The sequence below is a fragment of the Ooceraea biroi genome, chromosome 14 (genome assembly GCF_003672135.1).
Source record: "Ooceraea biroi isolate clonal line C1 chromosome 14, Obir_v5.4, whole genome shotgun sequence".
NCBI classification, from domain to species: Eukaryota; Metazoa; Arthropoda; class Insecta; order Hymenoptera; family Formicidae; genus Ooceraea; species Ooceraea biroi.
In genome coordinates this window covers 2826213-2845753 of record NC_039519.1, presented here as the reverse complement: position 1 = coordinate 2845753, position 19541 = coordinate 2826213, and the positions used below count along the sequence as shown (strand labels likewise).

The following is a 19541-nucleotide window of genomic DNA, read 5'->3' as shown; positions in this document are numbered from 1 at the left end:
AAGATACAAATGTAAGATGCAGTCGTTCACTGTAAATGTGCAACGTGAATCTGACGCTGTAAAAGTTTGCCGTAATCGCGCGCATTTCTCCGCGTGAGAATGTGCCAGATCTCGTGCGAATACCTCCGTGTCATCCAGCCTTCAGAATATGATACATTTTACAGGGAAATGTCAAATGCTTTATGCACGTTTAAACGCGTACAAACGCGCTTTTTACTGAAATCGCGCTTGTGTATCCGCATGAGAGCGCGACATATTGGTTTTGATTGAACCCCGACTCGGTTCAACTGCTTTGGCGCCGTGCTGGACAAGCACCAGGCAGATGAGAACGTGAATGCAACAAAATGAAGGGAGAATCTAACCGACATCGTGGATTGGATGACAAAAATAACAGCTGGAGCATCACTTTTGGCACCTGTAGTGGTGAATGTTTGCCGTACGTGTGCACACGCAAACCATACGCACATGCGCACGATATTATCTCACAATGGGAATGCGATTTTTTATTTTTCGACGCTCAATTTAATAAGTCGCGCTGATCGAAGTCGAATAAGCAAGAAGAAAAACAGGGAAAAAGGGCATTAAGTAAAAAAAATATTATATTAATATTTTTCCAATTTCCAAAATTTATTCTCTGCAAAAACAAAGCCCCGTGCGAAATATTTCACTGCACGTTCCCGAGATACTTTTACATATGGAATCATCATCGTTCTCCGGTTTATACCGGCGCGATCACGGGACGTCATGTACACCGAATTTGAAATATTCTGAATGTCTGTGAATTTGCTCTGCGCTCCATATTTTTTTTCCTGATAGGAGATGGAAACGCGATCGAACACACAGCGCAACGATAAAACAATAAAAGACTTTTCGCGCATTTCATTCGGAAGGACAAAACGACGGGTATTTATAATCGATATACGTTGCATGGTCAGTTCTCGCGCAATTACGGCATAAAAATTCGGTCAGGTGATTCCTGAAGCTCCAGGCCGACTGTAAGCGCAATATACGCCGAGGCTGTAATCAAGTCCAGGTGGGTTGCACTGATTGACAATTTTCCCGTGCTCTTAACCAACCCCTTGCACCGTTCCCACGTCGCCCGCTACCTCTGCAATCTCAAAAATCGCAAACATCGCGCCTTAAAGCAACCTGACAATTGCGATTATTTCTACATTCCTGGTTACATTGTGACTGATACATTTTTTACACGAGAGGAATATTATCATTGCTTTCAATGTGATAATTAATATGCACTTGTTAGTTTGGTACAATCATTGCGTCAAATACATTTGTCTGCTCTTTTGAAGAAATATAATGACCGCTAACTGACGAATCGATCTTTCGACAGGAAGTATCAGTCGTCGTATTAGATTGAGGTTGAGGTGTGTCGGTGTGAATGATTATCAATTAGCGAGCGAACAGCCCGCCCGCATCAACAGGCAGATTCGCGAATGGTTCTGGTCAGGACGTTTCTTTAATAGAGTCAAAAGGCATGAGAGAGAGAGGAAGGAAGAGGGAGAGACAGAGTGAAAGAGGTTGCGCGCAAGAAAAAGACGAACTCTATGTCATCAGCAAATTGAAATATTTCCCAGCAGTATTCATCGTGAGCGAGTACTTCGCTCTTCATTCGTTTGGGTCTTTATGTTCCGAAGAATCGGGAGTGCGATCGAGAATGAGAGCGTTGCTGACTGTTCATCTAATATATTGACCTCCCTCTGTGGGTGGTAACGAACAGATGAAGGATGAGAGGTATTCTTCGCCAATCAATTCCCTCCACTTGCAATGAGTTTTTCACTTTTCGATTTATTTTGGTCACATAACACACAATTGTATAACATTTGTCCTATTTTTCATCTTATTGTTTCACGAATTGACCGATGACCCGGTTCTCCAGCTTCCAACCACTCGAACTTTTGCCAGCTTGAGCGTATGATGCGCGCATTCCGCCGACAATGGCGAGCAACAATGGGCGCCCGGATTAAAATGCAAATTAGTCCATAAGTCAGGACATTATATAATTGTTAGCTAGCGGTTATTGTCACGGCAATAAACTTTCAAGATTTAAGGTGTCGGCAAGCGCTATCCGGTGGTATACACTTGTACTTAAAAGATTATACACATACATATAGATCTGCCATTGTAAACGCGCGTTCCCGGTCGCAGCTCTTTCGTGGTACTCTCTCTAAATTAATTGGGTTAGATCTATTTGCGAGACGACTTCGAATAACCGAAAATATCGTTTTAACTCTGCAAGAGATTGCAAGATAAATCTGTTGCGCCAATGATGCGTTATTTTTGTGCTGATATTTTCGAACAACAGCATCTACCTGACATAGCATCGTCGTCCGTTAGTGGACGATTAAATACAGCTATATAATTTCTTTCTTATCTTGCAAAAACCACAAAATGTGCGCTTTATAAATATTCGTTATTTTTTCTTTTTCCAAATACTAGACTGGGAAAGCTTAGAACTTTATGTACTACACGTGCATATCTCATTCGACTCGCGCGCGTATTATTCCTCGCATTGTCTCCCGCGGGTAATTAACATAAAAGCGATAACGTAAAAGCACTGTGGAAGCAGCGGCGACAGCCGTCACCTTTGAGAGAGACCGTTTATATAAAAAACAAAAAAAAAAGAACGAAAAACAAATAAAACATGCGTTTGAGAAAATTCGCGGGAGCTCTCGCGAATAACAATGGAACGTTTCATTATACAAACTCGCTTTGCATGCTCTTCGATGTAACGTATCCGTGTAATGTAACTCCTTTAATTCTATAAAAATTGTTATCGCAACAAGATTGCGCCGTATTGCAAAATGTGCTTAATGTGAGAGAAAGAGAAAGAAAGAGAGTACGTCCATATGATTACAACTATCAAATATTCAATGCTTTTTTAATTATATATCTTCGCATTCACGCCTCCACGCCGAACACACGAATGCGTGATCGATATTACTCGTTATCTTCACGACACATGTAACGATGCTGATGTACTGCGTATTAATTATGTTCTCAGAAGATCAAGGGTCAGTGTGCCGATGTTCTTGATACATCGGCAGTTACGTGTCGACTGTTTATGGTTCCCCAGTTAATCGTTAAAGTTGAAGGCTGGAAAAAACTCGCATTTGCCAAGACAAGTGTTTATGTTCATTACGTTGTTAATCATGTCGCGACTTGATCCGCTATGTAATAAGTACCAGTCTTTTTTTATACTATGGAGAGGTGAATGCTGTCTTTCCGTCACACTATGTGTACAATTATATCAGTAATACGAAACGTGATTTCATAAAACTGGAGTTCCTGTGACAGCACTGCGCGATGTCACATTTATCGCGTCTATTTAGCGAGTCTCAGTTTCGACGGCACTTCGCAGCTTGACAGACAATCCACGCTTTACGGCGGATTCCTTAATTATTTACACTACAGTCTAAACATGCGACTACTGCACGTCGCAATTGTCTTATGTACGTAGGCAGAAGTGCACTTGCGAGCAAAATTACAAACAAGTGTCTTGTCCAATCTTTTTGCCTCAATCACTTTTTGCAAGAACTACTTTCACGCGGATGTTGCATGCACATAGTGAATTCGGTAGAGCAGAATAGCAGTAGTAATGCAATTTTTGTAAAAAGCTGTAAAAAGCAACTCGTGCACATTTTGATATTATATTATATCTTTATGATTGCTGCATGTGCATAGTGTCCATATCTGGATTGAGCCTCGCGGCAACAATTGAAACTACAATTGGATGTAATTGCTGGCACTGCGACGATGAAGAAGTAATAGGTTTGGGCGAGGAGACGACTACTCACGCGTGGCAGGCGATGTACAAGGAAGACAGCGATGACGATGGCGATCGGACAATTTGCGCTAGGAATCGTGCTTTTAACGATCGCACATTTCCGAGTGTCTGTCACATGTTGTGTTACAATCGTTGTACGAGGTATCGATTGGTGACAGTTCAGGAGAATGACGTGAAGAAATACGTTGTAGTTGCATATAGACCAAGTAAGTATTTGAAATAGTAGAATCGATATTTGTATAATAATATTCTTTGCTTACATACATAATATTCTAGTTTTAATTTAATAAATGTGATATACTTATTGTATTGTACGTAATATGTTTCTTGCAATTTGATATATAAAATGAGAAATTTGTCAGTTATTAATCGCTGTAATTTTGATGCAGATTATTACAAACTACGAAATGGGAAGTGCTGAGGATTATTATTTGTTTCCGGGTGAGAAATATAATATATATAATGGTGATAGCGCGATTATTACAGAAACTGCAATAGAACAATGTTCCATTAATTTTAAATGCTATACATTATACTCACTTTAAATAATTAAAGTAGATATAAGGTATGTTCAAAGCATGTACAATAAAATAAACAATTTCGATTAAGACAGCCTTATCTATTGTAAATTGCACTATCACGTATATTTCCGTTACAAAATACTACCCTTTAAAATTGTATTATATGTATAAAATAATTATTACTGTACCAACGCAAAATCCTTACAATATACATATATAAATATAAATAAGTGCCTTATCATTTTCATTTAATCTAAATTATAGCAATTATCAAAAAATATCATAATATAAAATTAATTAAAAAATATATACATTTTATGAGAACATATCTTGATTTAAACATGAAACACTCTTGATAACGTTTTCAGAAATACATATTATTGCATCTCATTGCATATGCATGTATTTTTCAGGATCAGGTATGATGTACATGTATCCCATGCAGCTGCTCGCATGCTTGCTCGAAACCTGTTCGTTACACTTTGTTGTTCTGCCAGTTTGCACATTTCCATCAAGAGAACTATCTTGGTGGGGACAGTTTAATTCAAGTGTTTCAAACTAGATCGCGCAAGCGTGGCAACGTTTCTCGTAAGCAAAAGTTCCATATCGAGGATAGAAATAGACCGAACACAGGGCTGAACTCATACTTACCTGGCGTAGAGGATACCGTGATCATGAAGGCGGTTCCTCCAGGGAGAGGCTCTTTCCATTGCACTACGGTTGGGGCTGACCTCTGCGAATGTCCCTAATGTGGACATCTCGGACGTATAATTTTTGCTAGTCGGGACTGCGTACGCGCTCTCCCGGATAATATAATCCTAAAAATAATATTTTATAATACAATTGTGAGAAATATGTAAAAAATGTATTTTCCCAGCAATTTTTAATTTAGGTCAGAAAATGGATTTATGATATTCGTGAAGCGACATATTATGAGATTCCTCGGATATTTTCTGTTCCTATATTCTGGAATAGAAACTTTTAAATAAATTTTTGCTCTCTCTTACAGATTGCAAGTCATCCAAAATTAAATAGTTAAATAGTTAATATAAACATATGAAGAAATACACTTTGTATTTAACAAAAATATTTTATTTCTATATACGTATATGTAGAGAAAAAAATACATAGAGAATAAAAATATAGAGAAAAATAAAGATATTAATTTAATAAACAAGCACTGACATCCAGCTTTGGTTTACAACTGTGTTTTTTACCATTGAAAAATAAAGATATTAATTTACATAAGTAAAACTGCAGATTTAAAATACATCTGAAGTACAATAAACTAAAGAAATTTAATACAGTCTTTTCTCTATTATATCAATTTCTCATACAATTTTATACTTTGAGATACTAGTATCTAAAACAATACAATTATATAACACTAATATATTTTTCTATATTTTTTTACATACATGTATAACACTTACGCGTGTGTGTAGTTATTAATTAAAGATATTCAGATTCAGTACAGCCTTTAACTAGCTTGTAAATTGTGACAGTTGTTATGACAGTTGTAATAAAATTATTATAAAAATTGTAATGAAATTATTACAAAATTATTGTAAAAATAAAATTATGTTACAAAGATTTGCTACTTGTACACGTTCCGTAGAGAAAGCTACTTGGAAAACTATAGTGGTGGCAGTCTAGTTCAAATATTTCATACTAGGTTGCGCAGGCTTGAGAAGGTTTCTCGCAGGTAAAGTCTCTTTGTCGAATGTATAAAAGAGCTCGAGACAAGGTTGAATTCATACTTACCTGGCGTAGAGATTACCGTGATCATGAAGGCGGTTCCTCCAGAGTGAGGCTTTTACCATTGCACTTCGATACGAGCTGACCTCTGCGAATGTCCCTAATGTGGACATCTCGGACGTATAATTTTTGCTAGTCGGGACTGCGTACGCGCTCTCCCGGATAACATATTCGCAAAGAAAATGTTTTACAGATACATTACGGATTCGAGAATAATGCATCGTGCCACTTGAGATTGTTCGACAGAATAATTTCCGATAGAGAATGATTTAAAAACAGGCAAGCGCGTCAATGCGATATATTAAAAGTATCACAGAAAATTGCTCGCGAAGAAATAAGCAATTGAACCGTATTTCGATGAAGTGCCACTTCGATAGCTATAAATTTCCGCTTTAAATTTGCATACTGCGGTTTCATTACTTCCAGCACGACTTTCATTTCTTTAGTCCTCGCCGCCATTGTGCCTGCCCCGCGAATTATGTTAAGCGGCGAACGCGATTTGAATCTCCATTCTCCATTTGCGCTGCGACCTCCTTTCCTGGCGTCTGGCGGCGCGCGGCGGCTGGCAATCGGGAAATCGCGATGTGTAAAAGATCGGACGGGGGAGCGAACGATACTCTCCAATTAAGCGACATGGAGTGCCACATGAGGGAGAGAGGTTGCGGAGAGGGTGAGAAAGAGAACGGCCGTGTCAGACGTTTTCGTATGTCGGACGCTGGAAATGCGGAGGAAGTTAACGGGGTCCAGCTTCGGGGTGGCTTCGGCAGCGGCTGACGCGGGGCGGGACAGTTGTTGGCAGGACACGGGGTGGCTCGCGGGACGAAGGAAAGGAATTAACCAGACGCGGAGTCCTCTCGCAAATTGAGTTGCACGGAGCCGGAATTTAAACATTCAAATTAACCTGTTTAGCAAGTCAAAGAGGCTAATGTGTGCGCGCCGGTTCCGCATGCCCCGCAGATCCCTAATATTCAATCGATATTGCCTTGTATCTTGCCCATCGACCGCAGGCCAGCCACGTTTTTCCCCCTTTATCATCGATGGCTGCTCGATTCGCGACCAGAGACGCGTCCCCCTTCCCAACCTCGGAAACAGTTGCATCGGGGATATGGAGCTTTTTTCCCCTCTCTTCCCTCCCTTTTTTTTTGTTTTTTCTTTATCAAACCGATGCAATATCCGCGAGAGTGAGTAAGAAACACGGATACGGTATTTATTGCCCGGCTGTGAGCCGCGACTTTGTAACAGCGGCCCGTCGTCCGGTGACGTTTTCGAACGTTTCAATTAATTCCTCTCTCGAGGTAGCGAGCATTGTTCCACACGAGACAAACGTGAGAAGCTGTCCATGTGTTGCAACGAGTACCCGGGTAAACAAAGAATGTTGCACACAATGCGGAATGAACGTTGCTCGCGTGATGCTCGCGGAAAAAGATCGTTCAGTTTCCCCGGTGGGATTCGATCTTCCGGCTCGATCCTCTGATTATTTCCCACGTCGGGGTCCTCGGCCGTGCTCGTTACAATAACGTTGGCAAACTGCGCCTCCGAGTGCAATTATAACTTTATACAAATAAACTTTAGGGGGGAATGTTTTATCCTGCTAATAACATCATTTCCTCGCAAACGACCGTCGGCGACTTCCGCCCAGTTCCCTTTCGTGTTCTTCTTAGACAGCCGGTTTCGAGTGAGTTCTGGACATTTCGCGAAAGTTTAATAGCATCGCATTTCGCCACGTGTTATCGAGGAGCCGGCTTACGCGGTCTTTCGTAGTTTTGCTGGTCGTTAGGCGCGATCGATCGGCAGGCACTTTCGTTTTTCAAAAACGCTTGGACCACTTGTTTTATCGCTTGTTTTATCGGCATAGAAATTAACACATTCCCCGCGTGAAAATTATACGCGTTCCCACGCCTCATTGCGTTGTCGAAACGAAATAATTTTGCTTATAACATACTGTGCAATATTTATATAATTGCAAATTTGTGTTAAGAGGAAAATATAACATTTGAACTGTAGCCAAGAAGAGGACAATCATGATAGAAATATAAATGCTCTTGTCTCGTTCAAGATTTTATAATCTGAGAAGAACGTGACATATTTTTATATTATCGCATAATTTCATTTTGGACACTCAAAGTTTTCTCGTTTCTTACAGCAACGGCGTTTTTCGCGTGATTTGCATTCTCTTCGGACATATCTCTGATATGAGAGCGACTTACGTTCCTTTCGGCTTGCTCTCTCGTGAAAGGCATCTCAAACTTCCTTTCTCCATCGCTGAATTAAACAGTCCAGTAAACCGGGTTTAAACCGCCTCAGCGTTTAAGATCGACAGGAAGTTAGATGGCACGATATATTTATGTACTCGCATCTCATATGTATATTTATGCACGACTATGTCTACGCCGGTCCTCAAAGGGGACGTCGTGATCGTTCCATAGAGAGCCAATAAAAGCAGGTAGGACGGAATCCAATAAAATCCCTACTCCCGAATCATACGGATGTCTGCTTCACCTGATTTCGAGTAGCAGCTACAAATTTCCATAGAACGCTCGTCGCCTTTGACAAATATAGAAAGAAACGTCATGCGATGTTCGCCGGGACGTCGGGGAAATGCCATCACATATAACGCTACGGATGCCAGAAATATTCAACTTCTATCCAAACGTGTGTCCGCATTTATCTGTGCTGTCAAGTAACGTATCACAATCATCTTCAGAATTCGCGTCGTATACTCTTGATAATTACATTCCTCTTGACACTCACGTTCCGCGTTCTCGCGTTGGATCGTGCACAATTCGCTAATCGCGCGACCTCATCATCTATATCTACCATTGCATTTAATAAAAGATGACAGTCGCTTTGAAACGCGAAGAGAGAGAGGGCTGTAACGCGTTCTGCGCAGCTAGGGGTGGCAGCGAATTTTACACACGCCAACGCAACGCCTCGCTCCTCGTTCGTCGTCGTATTGTTTGCAAGGATTCGAGAGAACGCGGCCAGCGCTCGACTTGGTTGGCTTCACTTATTCTTACTTACAGTACTCGCACGTCGCATTTCCACGTCTACCCTTAAAGGGGCGACTGGAACATTTGTCTGGCTTGCTCCGCGACTAACTACACCGCCACGAGCGGAATCTGCCGCGACGAAATCGTTTCTAACTGATGTCGAATGATTATTCAACCCCCTTTTCTCTCTCGTCCCATTGTTCCCGCGCTATCGCCGCGTTGATACCGATAATTCGTCCTCCGGGACTCCCGGCACTGATTCCCGGTTTTTCGCTTCCGGAGCGGACTGCGTCTTTAAGTCCGCGACTGAAAGCGGCCGCGGTTCCGCCAATCTTTTTTCTTCGATCGCAAGGTATTCTTGTAACCGACGAGAATCGCAGATCTTCAAAAATCGGCGCGACAAGATAGATTGTTAATATTTTCAATGACAATCTTCCAGTGAAGGATGAAATTAAACAAGAACGGTGAGAAGTGTTGATATTCGCGTATCGAAGTAAATTGACATCTCCTTGCTGAAACGTAATGTTGCCGCAACGAGATATTGGCTTGCATAAGTCACATCGCATTACAAAGTGGATCAAATGCTGCGTCGACGATCGATCCGGAATTTCCATCTCACGTGGGACGTCGTAACGTAACAGACTTCCGTTTTCATTATGTCATTATGCAATCAGAAGCAATAAAGACGAGCTATGATCTGTAGTCAGAAAATCGTCAGATTACCAATCGCTCATAAGGCGAGCTCGCAGAGCGCGCGCGACGCTAATGTTTCTTTTCCATGAACCGAGTAACCCGCGCTCGTAAAGGCGACTGATCGACGTAGCAGCTTGCAGGCACGAGAATTGCCTGTCCCGACGAGCTCGTACGAGCCGCGTGGAAGTATCATAATGGAAACTTCGGGATCGCGTGCGTCAGAACGACGTTGCGCTACGGCGTTTGTCGTCGGCGACATGGTCACTGGGCGTCTGCTCGCACGTTCTCGGGGGCATTACCGTGAAATATTCGAGCGAAAGCCGATTTGTAGATTTCGATGAACGTCATCGCTCACGCCGCCGAGCGAAACTATAAAGAAGGGTAGCGTGCGATAAAAAAAAAGAATTTTTTCTTTCCATAAAAAGTGATATCGCTGAATAAATCGGAGAAAAAAAAGAATGGACAGAAAAGAACGAAAATGTAACATAATTTTCATGACGATAGTTTATAAAAGACTCGGTTATATTTGCCATTTAAGCTTTATAGTGCAATATTTTTATTCTTACCGTGACTACAAATTGACGTCATTAAAATCATGTCAAAAATCAGCGAAACCTTAAAAATTTAAAAGCTCGTAACAATAAATCGGCTGACATGATAAAATTGATAAGCGATGAAAACTTGTATTTATTAAGAAACAGATGGACTGATAGGTGATATTGATATCTTTTTCCAATGACCGGATAAGTTATTATATATAAAGGAATAAGAATAGAAAACTTGGATGCTGTCATACTTTCAATTTGCAAATCATTTACATGACAAACATTTCTCTCGACTTCTTATTATATTTACACTTCCTCGACTTATCACTATCGAGAAGTTGCAAATAACAGTGTTAGACGCACAATGTTCTGCACTTACATATTCATACCGTGTATTTTATGATTACAATCATTAACCTCGTCCCATTACGTTACACGTTTGTATTTTCCACGCACCGGCTCAGAAAACGCGAGTGTCAAGTGAACAATATTGATATTCTCCATTAATAAGTCTCCGCGTCGTCAAATCAAATTATCGCGCGTTCCGTGCGGCACCGAGCGAGTCATGTGATCGAATTTGAAAGCGCGGCTTACTTCACGTAGCAGGTCGCCGAAGTGCGCAGTCGGAACTCGACCAGTCCGTGCTTTCGCGTTCTTTTTGTCCGTTTCGAGTGAATTCGCGTACGAACGACTCTCGGAAATGCCGAATCTACCAGCGGGCTATCGTGTTAATGTATTAATCAGACCGCGCAGCGCGATTAGCGTGTATTTTGCTGCATGTTTGCAGTCGGTTCGCTCCTTCCGCCCGACCGTTGGAGTTGATTCGTTTTTTGGTACGCGTGTCGCGCGTATATTTCGCAACTGTCGCTCAATCGATAAGTGTTTTAAGTGCCATTCAGTGTTCGAAGCGTCGAGGAGCGTCGAGGAGCATCGGAGGTTCGCGATAATGGATTAATCGAGACAAGGCTGCCCGTCTACATCCCGGTGAGTGTTCATATATGCCATCTTTTTTACAGATTACCGTTACTGCTCCCACATTCTCCCCCCGGCAGTGTGAGGTTAGCCGAGTATGAAAGAGTGAAAGAATACTCCGTGACTGCCGCGCCCCTCCAAATTTTCCGATATAACCCATACAGCACAAGATCGTTCTATGATCATTCATGGAATAATATCGGAGAACGTTTAGAATATTCTCATATAATGCTTCAGAGTTTCTGTGAACCTTCCATGGAACATTTGAAGTAGACAAAAACTCACATTCTCTGAATGTTCTATAAATATTCTGTAGCATATTCTATGAACATTTTGCGTATGTTTATGGACTGTTTCTATAGGATATTCTACACTCTAAATAATAAGGGTTTGAAATTTCAAACACTTTCGTTGTCGCCGTTTTCAAGATGTTTATTGATGTTTGACATTTCAAACATTTATAAGTGTTGGGTTTGTGGTTGGTGTTTAATTATATTACACGCGTAAGGTGTTTGATTTTATACTTAATTGAAATTTCCTGCAAATCAAATGTTTATATGTTTGAAGTCTAACGAATTTGTTGGCGCGTAGTGGATGAACTGGTTCCTAGAGCGAGAGATTACTGCATCTTAGTCCGACCATCAGATTATCAGATACTCCCAGTGTATCGCGATTTAATAAATACCTTGTTAGGTAACTCTTGCTCGCGAGAAACTGCGCCGCGAGCGCCATCTAGTTTGTTGAAATTTTGTAAGAATTCAGTGCTTAAGTTTGTAAGTGTTTGTTTCATAAGTGTGTAATTAGAAAGTGTTTGAAATATAAATCTGTTTGACTTTCTAATAATCAAACACAAATTGTGTTTTATTTTGTTCCCGTTTAAAAATCAAACGTATATATCTGTTTAATTTGACTCATGTTTGATTTTAGCAAAACAATTTTAATATATATATATATATATATATATATATAACAATGTTTGATACAAAAGTGTTTGAAACTCAAACGCTTTTCCACTTGCGTTTGATAAGTCAAACATTATTTCTGCTTAAATGTGTATAATTCAAACACTTAATTACGATGAAGCCATTTTTAGAGTGTATAGGATATTCTAGGAATATTGTGGGAAATATTATAAAAAATACAATATTATAAGAATATTCATTGAAATATCATTAGAATATTCTGAGTACTTACCAAATAACATACTAATAATATTTAGAACATTCGTGGAACTATTTATGAATATTCTTTTCGAATATTCTTAGAATATATGGAAATCATGTTGTTAGAATATTCTCCGAATATTTTGTGCTGTATGGAAAGCAACGAATATAAGTAACATTTATTTAAATAACCTAAAATACCAAGAAGAAACGTTACATAATTAAACAAAAATAAACGTTACATATTTAAACGGAGAGCAGGCGATCCCCGTTTTTTCTTTCTAAATTTACGCGCGATAAGAATCCGTTACTATTGTGTCTTCCCCCGAGCGTGCGTTTGGTATAGGGTAATATTAAATTATCGCGATGATCGATAGCTCGCCGGCTGAAGGCTGGAAATTAAAAGTTCGGCGGAATATCGTAATCGACAGGAACGGTTGCAGTTTCGTGAGTCCTCGTACTACGATCCGGGCGCTCAGAGCGGCACGCAATAATTTGGGCGGGCTCTATCGCGTGGTCTGATCGTTTGTGAGGCTCCCTATCTGGAATCTTGATCGCTTCTGATCGAGCAATTATTCCGTGGCACTTCAATTTTCCACGATAAATTTTTACCGCGCAGCGATCGCCGTGCCGGGGGGAGGGGGGAGGAGGGAGGGAACGCATGCCAAAGCGCAGCGACGATAGCGGATAGGTAGCGGGACAAAAATTTGCCGGGATAACGGATAGCCATTGTCTATACGGCCTGACAGAAGATAGCGACAAAATTGAACCGTCGATTATCGCCCGCGAGTTTGCATAGAAATTGCTAAAACCCCCGCTGAAATCGGTTTTGCAATATTCCGCGACGAAGTATTAATTCATTTGAATAAACGGCAAGTTTTTTGTCAGCGAAGTGTTCTCCGTGTAACATACAGTTATAACAGAGTTTTCAACTTCCAGTTATAATCCCGCATCTTTTCACGCACGATCGTCGATGATGATCCCCGCTTAAACGGAAATCTCGGAAATCGCGACTTACGTAAATGCAAATGCGGACAAAATTAATAATGCAAATACGGTGCAGCGGTTGCTATACATGATCGCACCATACAACGGTGCAGAATATGAAGAGGCGCGTTCTCGTTCTCGGACATTGTACACGTGAGAATACGTTTCGTAACTTCCGCCGGGCGCGCGCGCGCGCTCATGCCGGAATTTACATAACGGCATTTTATGCGCGCCGGATATCATGCGTGCAATAGTCAGACGTCAGACTTGTTCAGCCATATACGGGGTATACTGCGGAGGATACACATGTAACACCGGACAACTTGAGAAGCCTTCCAGGCAGATCGACGATGTGTGTAATCGAGCGACAGTGCTTGTGTAGCTCGTGTGTAGCAGTCAGGCGTCGAGGAGCTAAGGGTGGCCGGGTGTGTGTCGTACGTTTGTGCTTGGGAGTTTCGAGGTTGCGTTGAAGGGGATATATCATCGGACCCGTGATGCAGTGGCCTTCATGCACGCTTCCTTAGATCGTGCATCATCACTTGAGGGACATTACTACCACCATAGCCATCACCACTAGCACATAAGAGACACACAGTGGTGTGTCTCCCGAGCACGAAAATTACGTAGCACAATGTCTTTGGACTCACCGAGTTCCCGGGGCTTTCACGTCCCTCGTATCGAAACGGTAAAATAAAGTTTCGAGATAGTCGACTTTTGACCACGCGCCCTGCGAGAGGACTGCCTTTTATACCGCTGGCCCGCCAATCTGTGTACAGGATAGGATCGATAGTCCAAAGTTTTGCGCGCTCTCGCCGATTTTTCCAATTACTCGTCGGGTTCCTTTATCGGCTGCGCTTGGAATAGTTTACCCCGCAGTTGCGCGACGGTTTTCACCGTCAGGTATTTTAAGTAAAATATACAAGCGTCCGACGCAAAGAAAACTAACTTCTGATTTGATATATCCTGCGTCCGCTTGGTCGATCGAAAGGCAATCGCAATCCACCCGCATGAGTAATCGGAACGGTTGTCGGGCGCATCGTATTTCATTTTCAGATATTTAATCCTCGGATGTGTGTATTTATAGTTTCCGTTGTCAAATCGGGGTGCTTGCGTATGTGTGAGATATAGGTCGATGTCATTTGACGTATTATTGGGGAAAATAACATGGATAGAATAAATCTATACTCAAAACACACATATCAGAATTTTTATTTCCGTATACCTATAGTAAAATCTTATTGTCATATCAATATCAATACAGCCAAATAATTGTTTTTTTAGGACAAGAGATTATTTTCAAACTGCATTTATGTATAGAAGTAATTTAAACTGACGTTTCTCCGGTTTTAGTTATAATTTACGAGACAACTGACTTTGGTTACACACTATTATATAATGTGGTATGCTCATAACATATTTAATACCTCCATATTTGACAGATATTATAAAAGTCGTAGTTGAAATTGGAATGCTTAGTACATTATTAATTATCTGTTCTATGTTTAACTGGAGCAATATTTGAATCGCGCTTCAAATAGCATCTTATTTTTTTATTACACCGCACAATTGATTTGCATCAGGTAAATATAATGTAACTTCAAAGCAAGCTCTCGACAATGCTCGATCATCCACTTACGCGCCAATTCTCGGTGAAGATTCCGTTTGTGTTCGTACCGCGTGGCAGAGAGAACTCTTTGCGGATTTGAATGTTTTATCGCGTAGGATGGCATCGATTCCGTGCTTATGCGACTGCTAAGAGAGAAGAGAGTAGTGTCGGAGCGCAGAATTTAAATCATTTCGCGCTGCATCGCGCTACGCAAATATTCCACACTTGTGTCCCTACATGGTTGAGAGAGAGCGCGTTCCGTAAAGTAAATATAATTTAACTGAAATTATGAACCAGTCTGCGCGTGTATGTATGCCCGGGAGAAGATATCTTTGAACTGTGAGTGCGTTCCAAATCGGATTAATAAGTCAATCTCCCGACATTCAGGCATCACATTCATATTAATCTTCCCGCTCAAACTTTATTATCAGATTTATCTTTGCCTTGGTGCATTACTCCCTCGGTTAATTGCGATTGGAAATTGCCTTACCCGCCACTTTCTTTACGGACATCTCTATCAGAATTCAGCCCTATCATCCCTTTTTATCATCTTATTGTAAATAAAAGATATTCGACTTTATATCAATTCCCTTTTACGCAGAAAAAGAACGATTTTCGATTGTAGTAACTCAAATTTCAATTAAAAATCAATAGAATCGGTTAATAAGGAAGTCAGAAATTGTCGAAGAAATTAAAAAAAAGAAACTATGTTATTAAACCATATTTTTAAGAAATCTAAATAGTAATGATTTCGAATATTTATCTTTTTATATGAAGCTTAAACATAATGCTTGAGCGTTTAAGCATAACGAATAAGAAGCAATCGCATAAAAATTTCAACATCAATTTCAATAACAATTTTGCTAGTAATCGCGAAATGGCAAATGTAATATTTACTCCTGTATTTACTGTAATATTACACGTAACAGCAAAGTTTACATTTACTGCACTGAATAAATCTTATTGCCGTTAACTCTGAGACCGGGTTACTCCCGGGCTCCCGGGTTTTATCCATCCAGTGCATATCACAGCGTTTGCACCCCTTCGCTTTTCGGCCCTTAACAACGCGTCCTCGCACCTGTGGCGACGTGCGAAATAAGTCTAAATGCGAGAGCAGGCTTAACAGAATCCTCGTCCCGCCATAATCACCGGGCTCTGGGTAAATCCAGGTATGTCAGCATAATTCAAAGCAGGACTTGCCACGCGCACACGACCGGCTAGACGAGCCGGCCGGCTGGCTGGCCAGTCAAGGGAGCGTCGACGCGAGTGACGGTGGTGCCCCGCGACGCGGGGGATTCATCCCCCTCGCAGCACGTCGAAGAGGGACGAACGGCGCACTCTCTACTGCCCGAGCAGCCCCCGTTTGGACGCGCGCGCGACGGGGCACGATTGCAAGAGGGGGTGGTTCGCCTCGTGCGCGCCGGATATACGTAGCCTCGCGGCAGGTCGGAACTTCAGTCTCGACGCGGCAGCGTTAGCCCTCGTGTCGCGGTACACGCGATCACACGTGCGAGATCATGGGTGAGAGACGTGCCGTGCTGTGCCCCCGCCGACGACAGGTACCCCTTCTGGTAGTGACCACCTTGCTGATGGGCGTGCGTACGGAGCTTGTCGGTGAGTAAACGGCACGTAAACCTGCGTCTGATTATCGCGTTCGCTTCTTTTTCCGCTCTGATTCCGCGTGTTATGCTCGGACCCGCGCGTGCCGATCATCCCTCTCGCAGGGTCGTCGCGTGCGCGCCGTGGGATCACGTAGATGACACCTGTGGTGCATTGGAAACTGTTGATTACGCCGCTTGTTAAGCATCCGTCATCACCTGTCGAGGGGCTAGTTCGCCGAGAGAATATCGAGGAGTATCGAATATCTGTGATATGTTCGTAAAGTCTGTGGGAGAGGGTGGTACGTGTTCTCACGCGTATAGGTCGGAAACCTGCTCCGTGTTGATAATGCGACACGGTCAGAGCGCTTAGTCATGATTAGGAGCACATTATGACCATTCGCAGTGAGTTGCAGCAAATTAAAGAAAACTGATTTCAAGTCTTTTGTCATGCACATATCTGATTTTTATTCCTATTTTATTCTATTCTAAATTTGATGCACATGAATCTAATATGATAATCTAATAAAGGATATCATTGAATATTCTATAATGAGAAGTACAATAATCGAAAGTGTTCTTCGATTTTCGATTGCAATAACTCGAATTTCAATTAAAAATCAATAGAATCAGCCAATCAGTTAAGGAAGTCGGAAATTATAGAAAACATTAAAAAAGAGAAACTATGTTACTAAAAACATATTTTTGAAAACTCTAAATAGTATTGACTTCGGATATTTATCTTTTATAAAGCTTTTATATGAAGCTCAAGCATAATGTTTGAAATAATCATAGCTAAATCAAACATAAGTTCAAGTATGTGTAGGCATACTCACCAATGCATTAGTGAAATGAGAAGTTAACGTGGAAGACGATCGATTTTTATACGTTAATTGGCGGATCTAATTGAGAAGACTATAGCGTGACAGGAATTTCGACGCTTAGTTTGCGTTATGGTTTTAACGCGTTCCAATTTGTTCGCGGGAAGTCGTGCGACGAATAATTCATTTCATTGCCCCTCGTCGAATTTGTTTTTGTCACTCTTCAATTGTTCATGACGTTTACGAGAGAGTGCGGAGATTCGTGGTGATCTGATTTTGCATTTTATCTCTAAATTACGGACAACTGTATTTTATTTGCGGTTGCCGTCAGATAGTACGTGATATTCTTTCTGCCTCTTGTACAAAACATTCGCGTATTGGGCCGGAAAAATTCATGGTTAAACAAATATATAGAAACGCAAATATAGTAAATAAGAACGACAACTAAGCAGATAATAAAATTATTATGCCATTTTAATACTAGAACTACCGACAATTTATATATACGTATTTCTATCGGAGAGATCAAAATGATTTGGTTTTAAAAAGAACAAGTTAGTGAAAAAAAATGTGCATTTGTATATAGTTTTGTTGTACTTAACAAAAATGGAAAATAAGATGTAATAAAAATGACTAATCGTTATAACAAAATGCCAGACAAGTCATTTTGACTCTCTTGGTAAATCTAGTGTTAAATATGATGACAATTACTGTAATTAAAAATTCTGTATAATGTAAAAAAAACAAATCGTATAATTAAATAGGACTTGAAGAATGGTGGCCTTGTCAAGCTTGCGTTAAAACCTGACTTAGATAAAGTGCTATTAACAAAATTAATCTAATCTCTCTCGAATGATAATAAAATTTCCAGAATATATTGTTGAGTTGAGTTTATTTATACAGATGTTGATGCTAAATATCTTCTTTCCTGTCGTTTTATTGAAAGAATGCTCAAATATCGATGTGTTGCCGTGCATTTCTAGACGCGTCTTGCGATGTATTTTCTCTCGCGGAAGAGACGCGTTTATCGCCCGATTTCGTTTTATGCCGTACTTGACAGTTCAACAGAACTTCCTGGATCGCGATTGTTTCATATTCGTGAAGATTACGTATGCGAAGTAGATTGTCATGAACAAAAAGTGCAATACGCGGAGAAATTCATTCCTTAACGGTCTCACAGTAGTTGCGTCGTTTAACTTTATTGCTGTTTCTATAACTTTGTTTAAATTTCAATTTTATGGAAGTTTCCTGCATTTTCATGTTTGCAAAGTAATAATATACGTATTTTAATGATAAAAACTACTAAAGCAAAAATTGTTTGCTATTCTTTCTCCGGAAAATGAGTATGTTTTATAAGCCTGACATTATTGAGAACTTAGAACATTCAATTTTGACATATTAATTAAGTGGCACTTTGCAAAACTCTTAGTCGCATTCTTTGGTAGGAAAAGTTGCGGGAGAAAAGAATTTTTATGGATGGCAAGCTCTCTTAAAGTTTGGTCGTAACACTATCACGTTAATAAAACACGCAAAATGCTTAATAAGTGCATAAATCGAGTTGCTTCTTTATGAAATTATAAAAAAAGTGGCGCGTGTAACAGGTGGTTTAGTGGCGATTGTTTTGCTCGATATCCGCAAGACCGATCGAAAAGTTGGTCACACATAACTGTTATGAATAATAATAAGTTTCACTGCTGTTAGTTATAAAGATCCTGTGCCAATCGAATCGTAATAAGTAGAAATGCGATCTAATACAGCGACTGTGCATTGAAGACTTTTTAGCATTTTATTAACATCGTTAAAAGACTCTCCGTAACAATTTAATGACTCGAGAGCTTATAAAGATCTAAATATCTCGAGTAACCTCGAGTAATCTAAGTACCTTGAATAACATCTCGATTACTCGTAATGAATTACGTGATGGATGCAACATTCGCGGAGATCGTCATATCGTAAAATAGCAGGTTCGTCTTTAAGTAGAAACCTCTCTTCGTTATATTCTTCGTTATATTCTCTGCCGCATTACTGCAATATATCAGAATATCCGGAACGCGCGCTTTAAAAATGTCCCGGGCGTCGGTCGAT

The 19541-nt window shown here is 40.6% G+C and overlaps 2 protein-coding genes and 2 non-coding genes across 7 annotated transcripts in view; all 4 read left to right on the top strand.

Annotated features, from left to right (window-relative positions):
* The first annotated feature begins 3177 nt into the window (after positions 1–3177).
* Positions 3178–4415, top strand: LOC105287268. 3 transcript variants are annotated; one of them, XM_011352788.3, is made up of 3 exons: positions 3178–3467; positions 3700–4008; positions 4192–4415. In XM_011352788.3, the coding sequence occupies exons 1-3, from the start codon at positions 3437–3439 to the stop codon at positions 4221–4223; spliced, it is 372 nt and encodes a 123-aa protein (XP_011351090.1). In that variant the 5' UTR covers positions 3178–3436; the 3' UTR covers positions 4224–4415. The 3 variants fall into 3 exon arrangements, with proteins under 3 accessions (XP_011351090.1, XP_011351091.1, XP_011351089.1); XM_011352789.2 differs by lacking the exon at positions 3178–3467 and adding an exon at positions 3486–3591; XM_011352787.2 differs by lacking the exon at positions 3178–3467 and adding an exon at positions 3487–3610.
* Positions 4416–4966: 551 nt separating this feature from the next.
* On the top strand, positions 4967–5130 carry LOC113563458. Its single transcript, XR_003407463.1, has one exon. It is a non-coding gene; the product is annotated as a U1 spliceosomal RNA (small nuclear RNA).
* A 949-nt stretch (positions 5131–6079) lies between these two features.
* LOC113563459 lies at positions 6080–6243 on the top strand. Its single transcript, XR_003407464.1, has one exon. It is a non-coding gene; the product is annotated as a U1 spliceosomal RNA (small nuclear RNA).
* A 4845-nt stretch (positions 6244–11088) lies between these two features.
* The window catches only part of LOC105286610 (neurotrimin), a 153447-nt gene continuing 144994 nt past the window's right edge, over positions 11089–19541 (top strand). The window contains exon 1 of one of the 2 annotated variants that reach the window (XM_026975049.1): positions 11089–11293. Coding sequence is in view for 1 of the 2 variants with exons in the window: in XM_011351663.3 (XP_011349965.1) it covers positions 16555–16651 (97 nt within the window). In the remaining variant the exon portion in view is untranslated. Of the gene's footprint in view, positions 11294–16475; positions 16652–19541 lie in introns of those variants that run through there. The other variant, XM_011351663.3, reaches the window with a different exon arrangement.

What these genes read in the sequence shown, in the direction of transcription:
- LOC105287268 (XM_011352787.2), top strand. Translation starts at nt 3,574, where the DNA reads ATGCACATAGTGAATTCGGTAGAGCAGAATAGCAGTA. An exon ending in GGTAGAGCAGAATAGCAGTA is followed by an intron (nt 3,611 to 3,699) that starts GTAATGCAATTT and finishes GCATGTGCATAG; the next exon opens with TGTCCATATCTGGATTGAGC. An exon ending in TGTAGTTGCATATAGACCAA is followed by an intron (nt 4,009 to 4,191) that starts GTAAGTATTTGA and finishes ATTTTGATGCAG; the next exon opens with ATTATTACAAACTACGAAAT.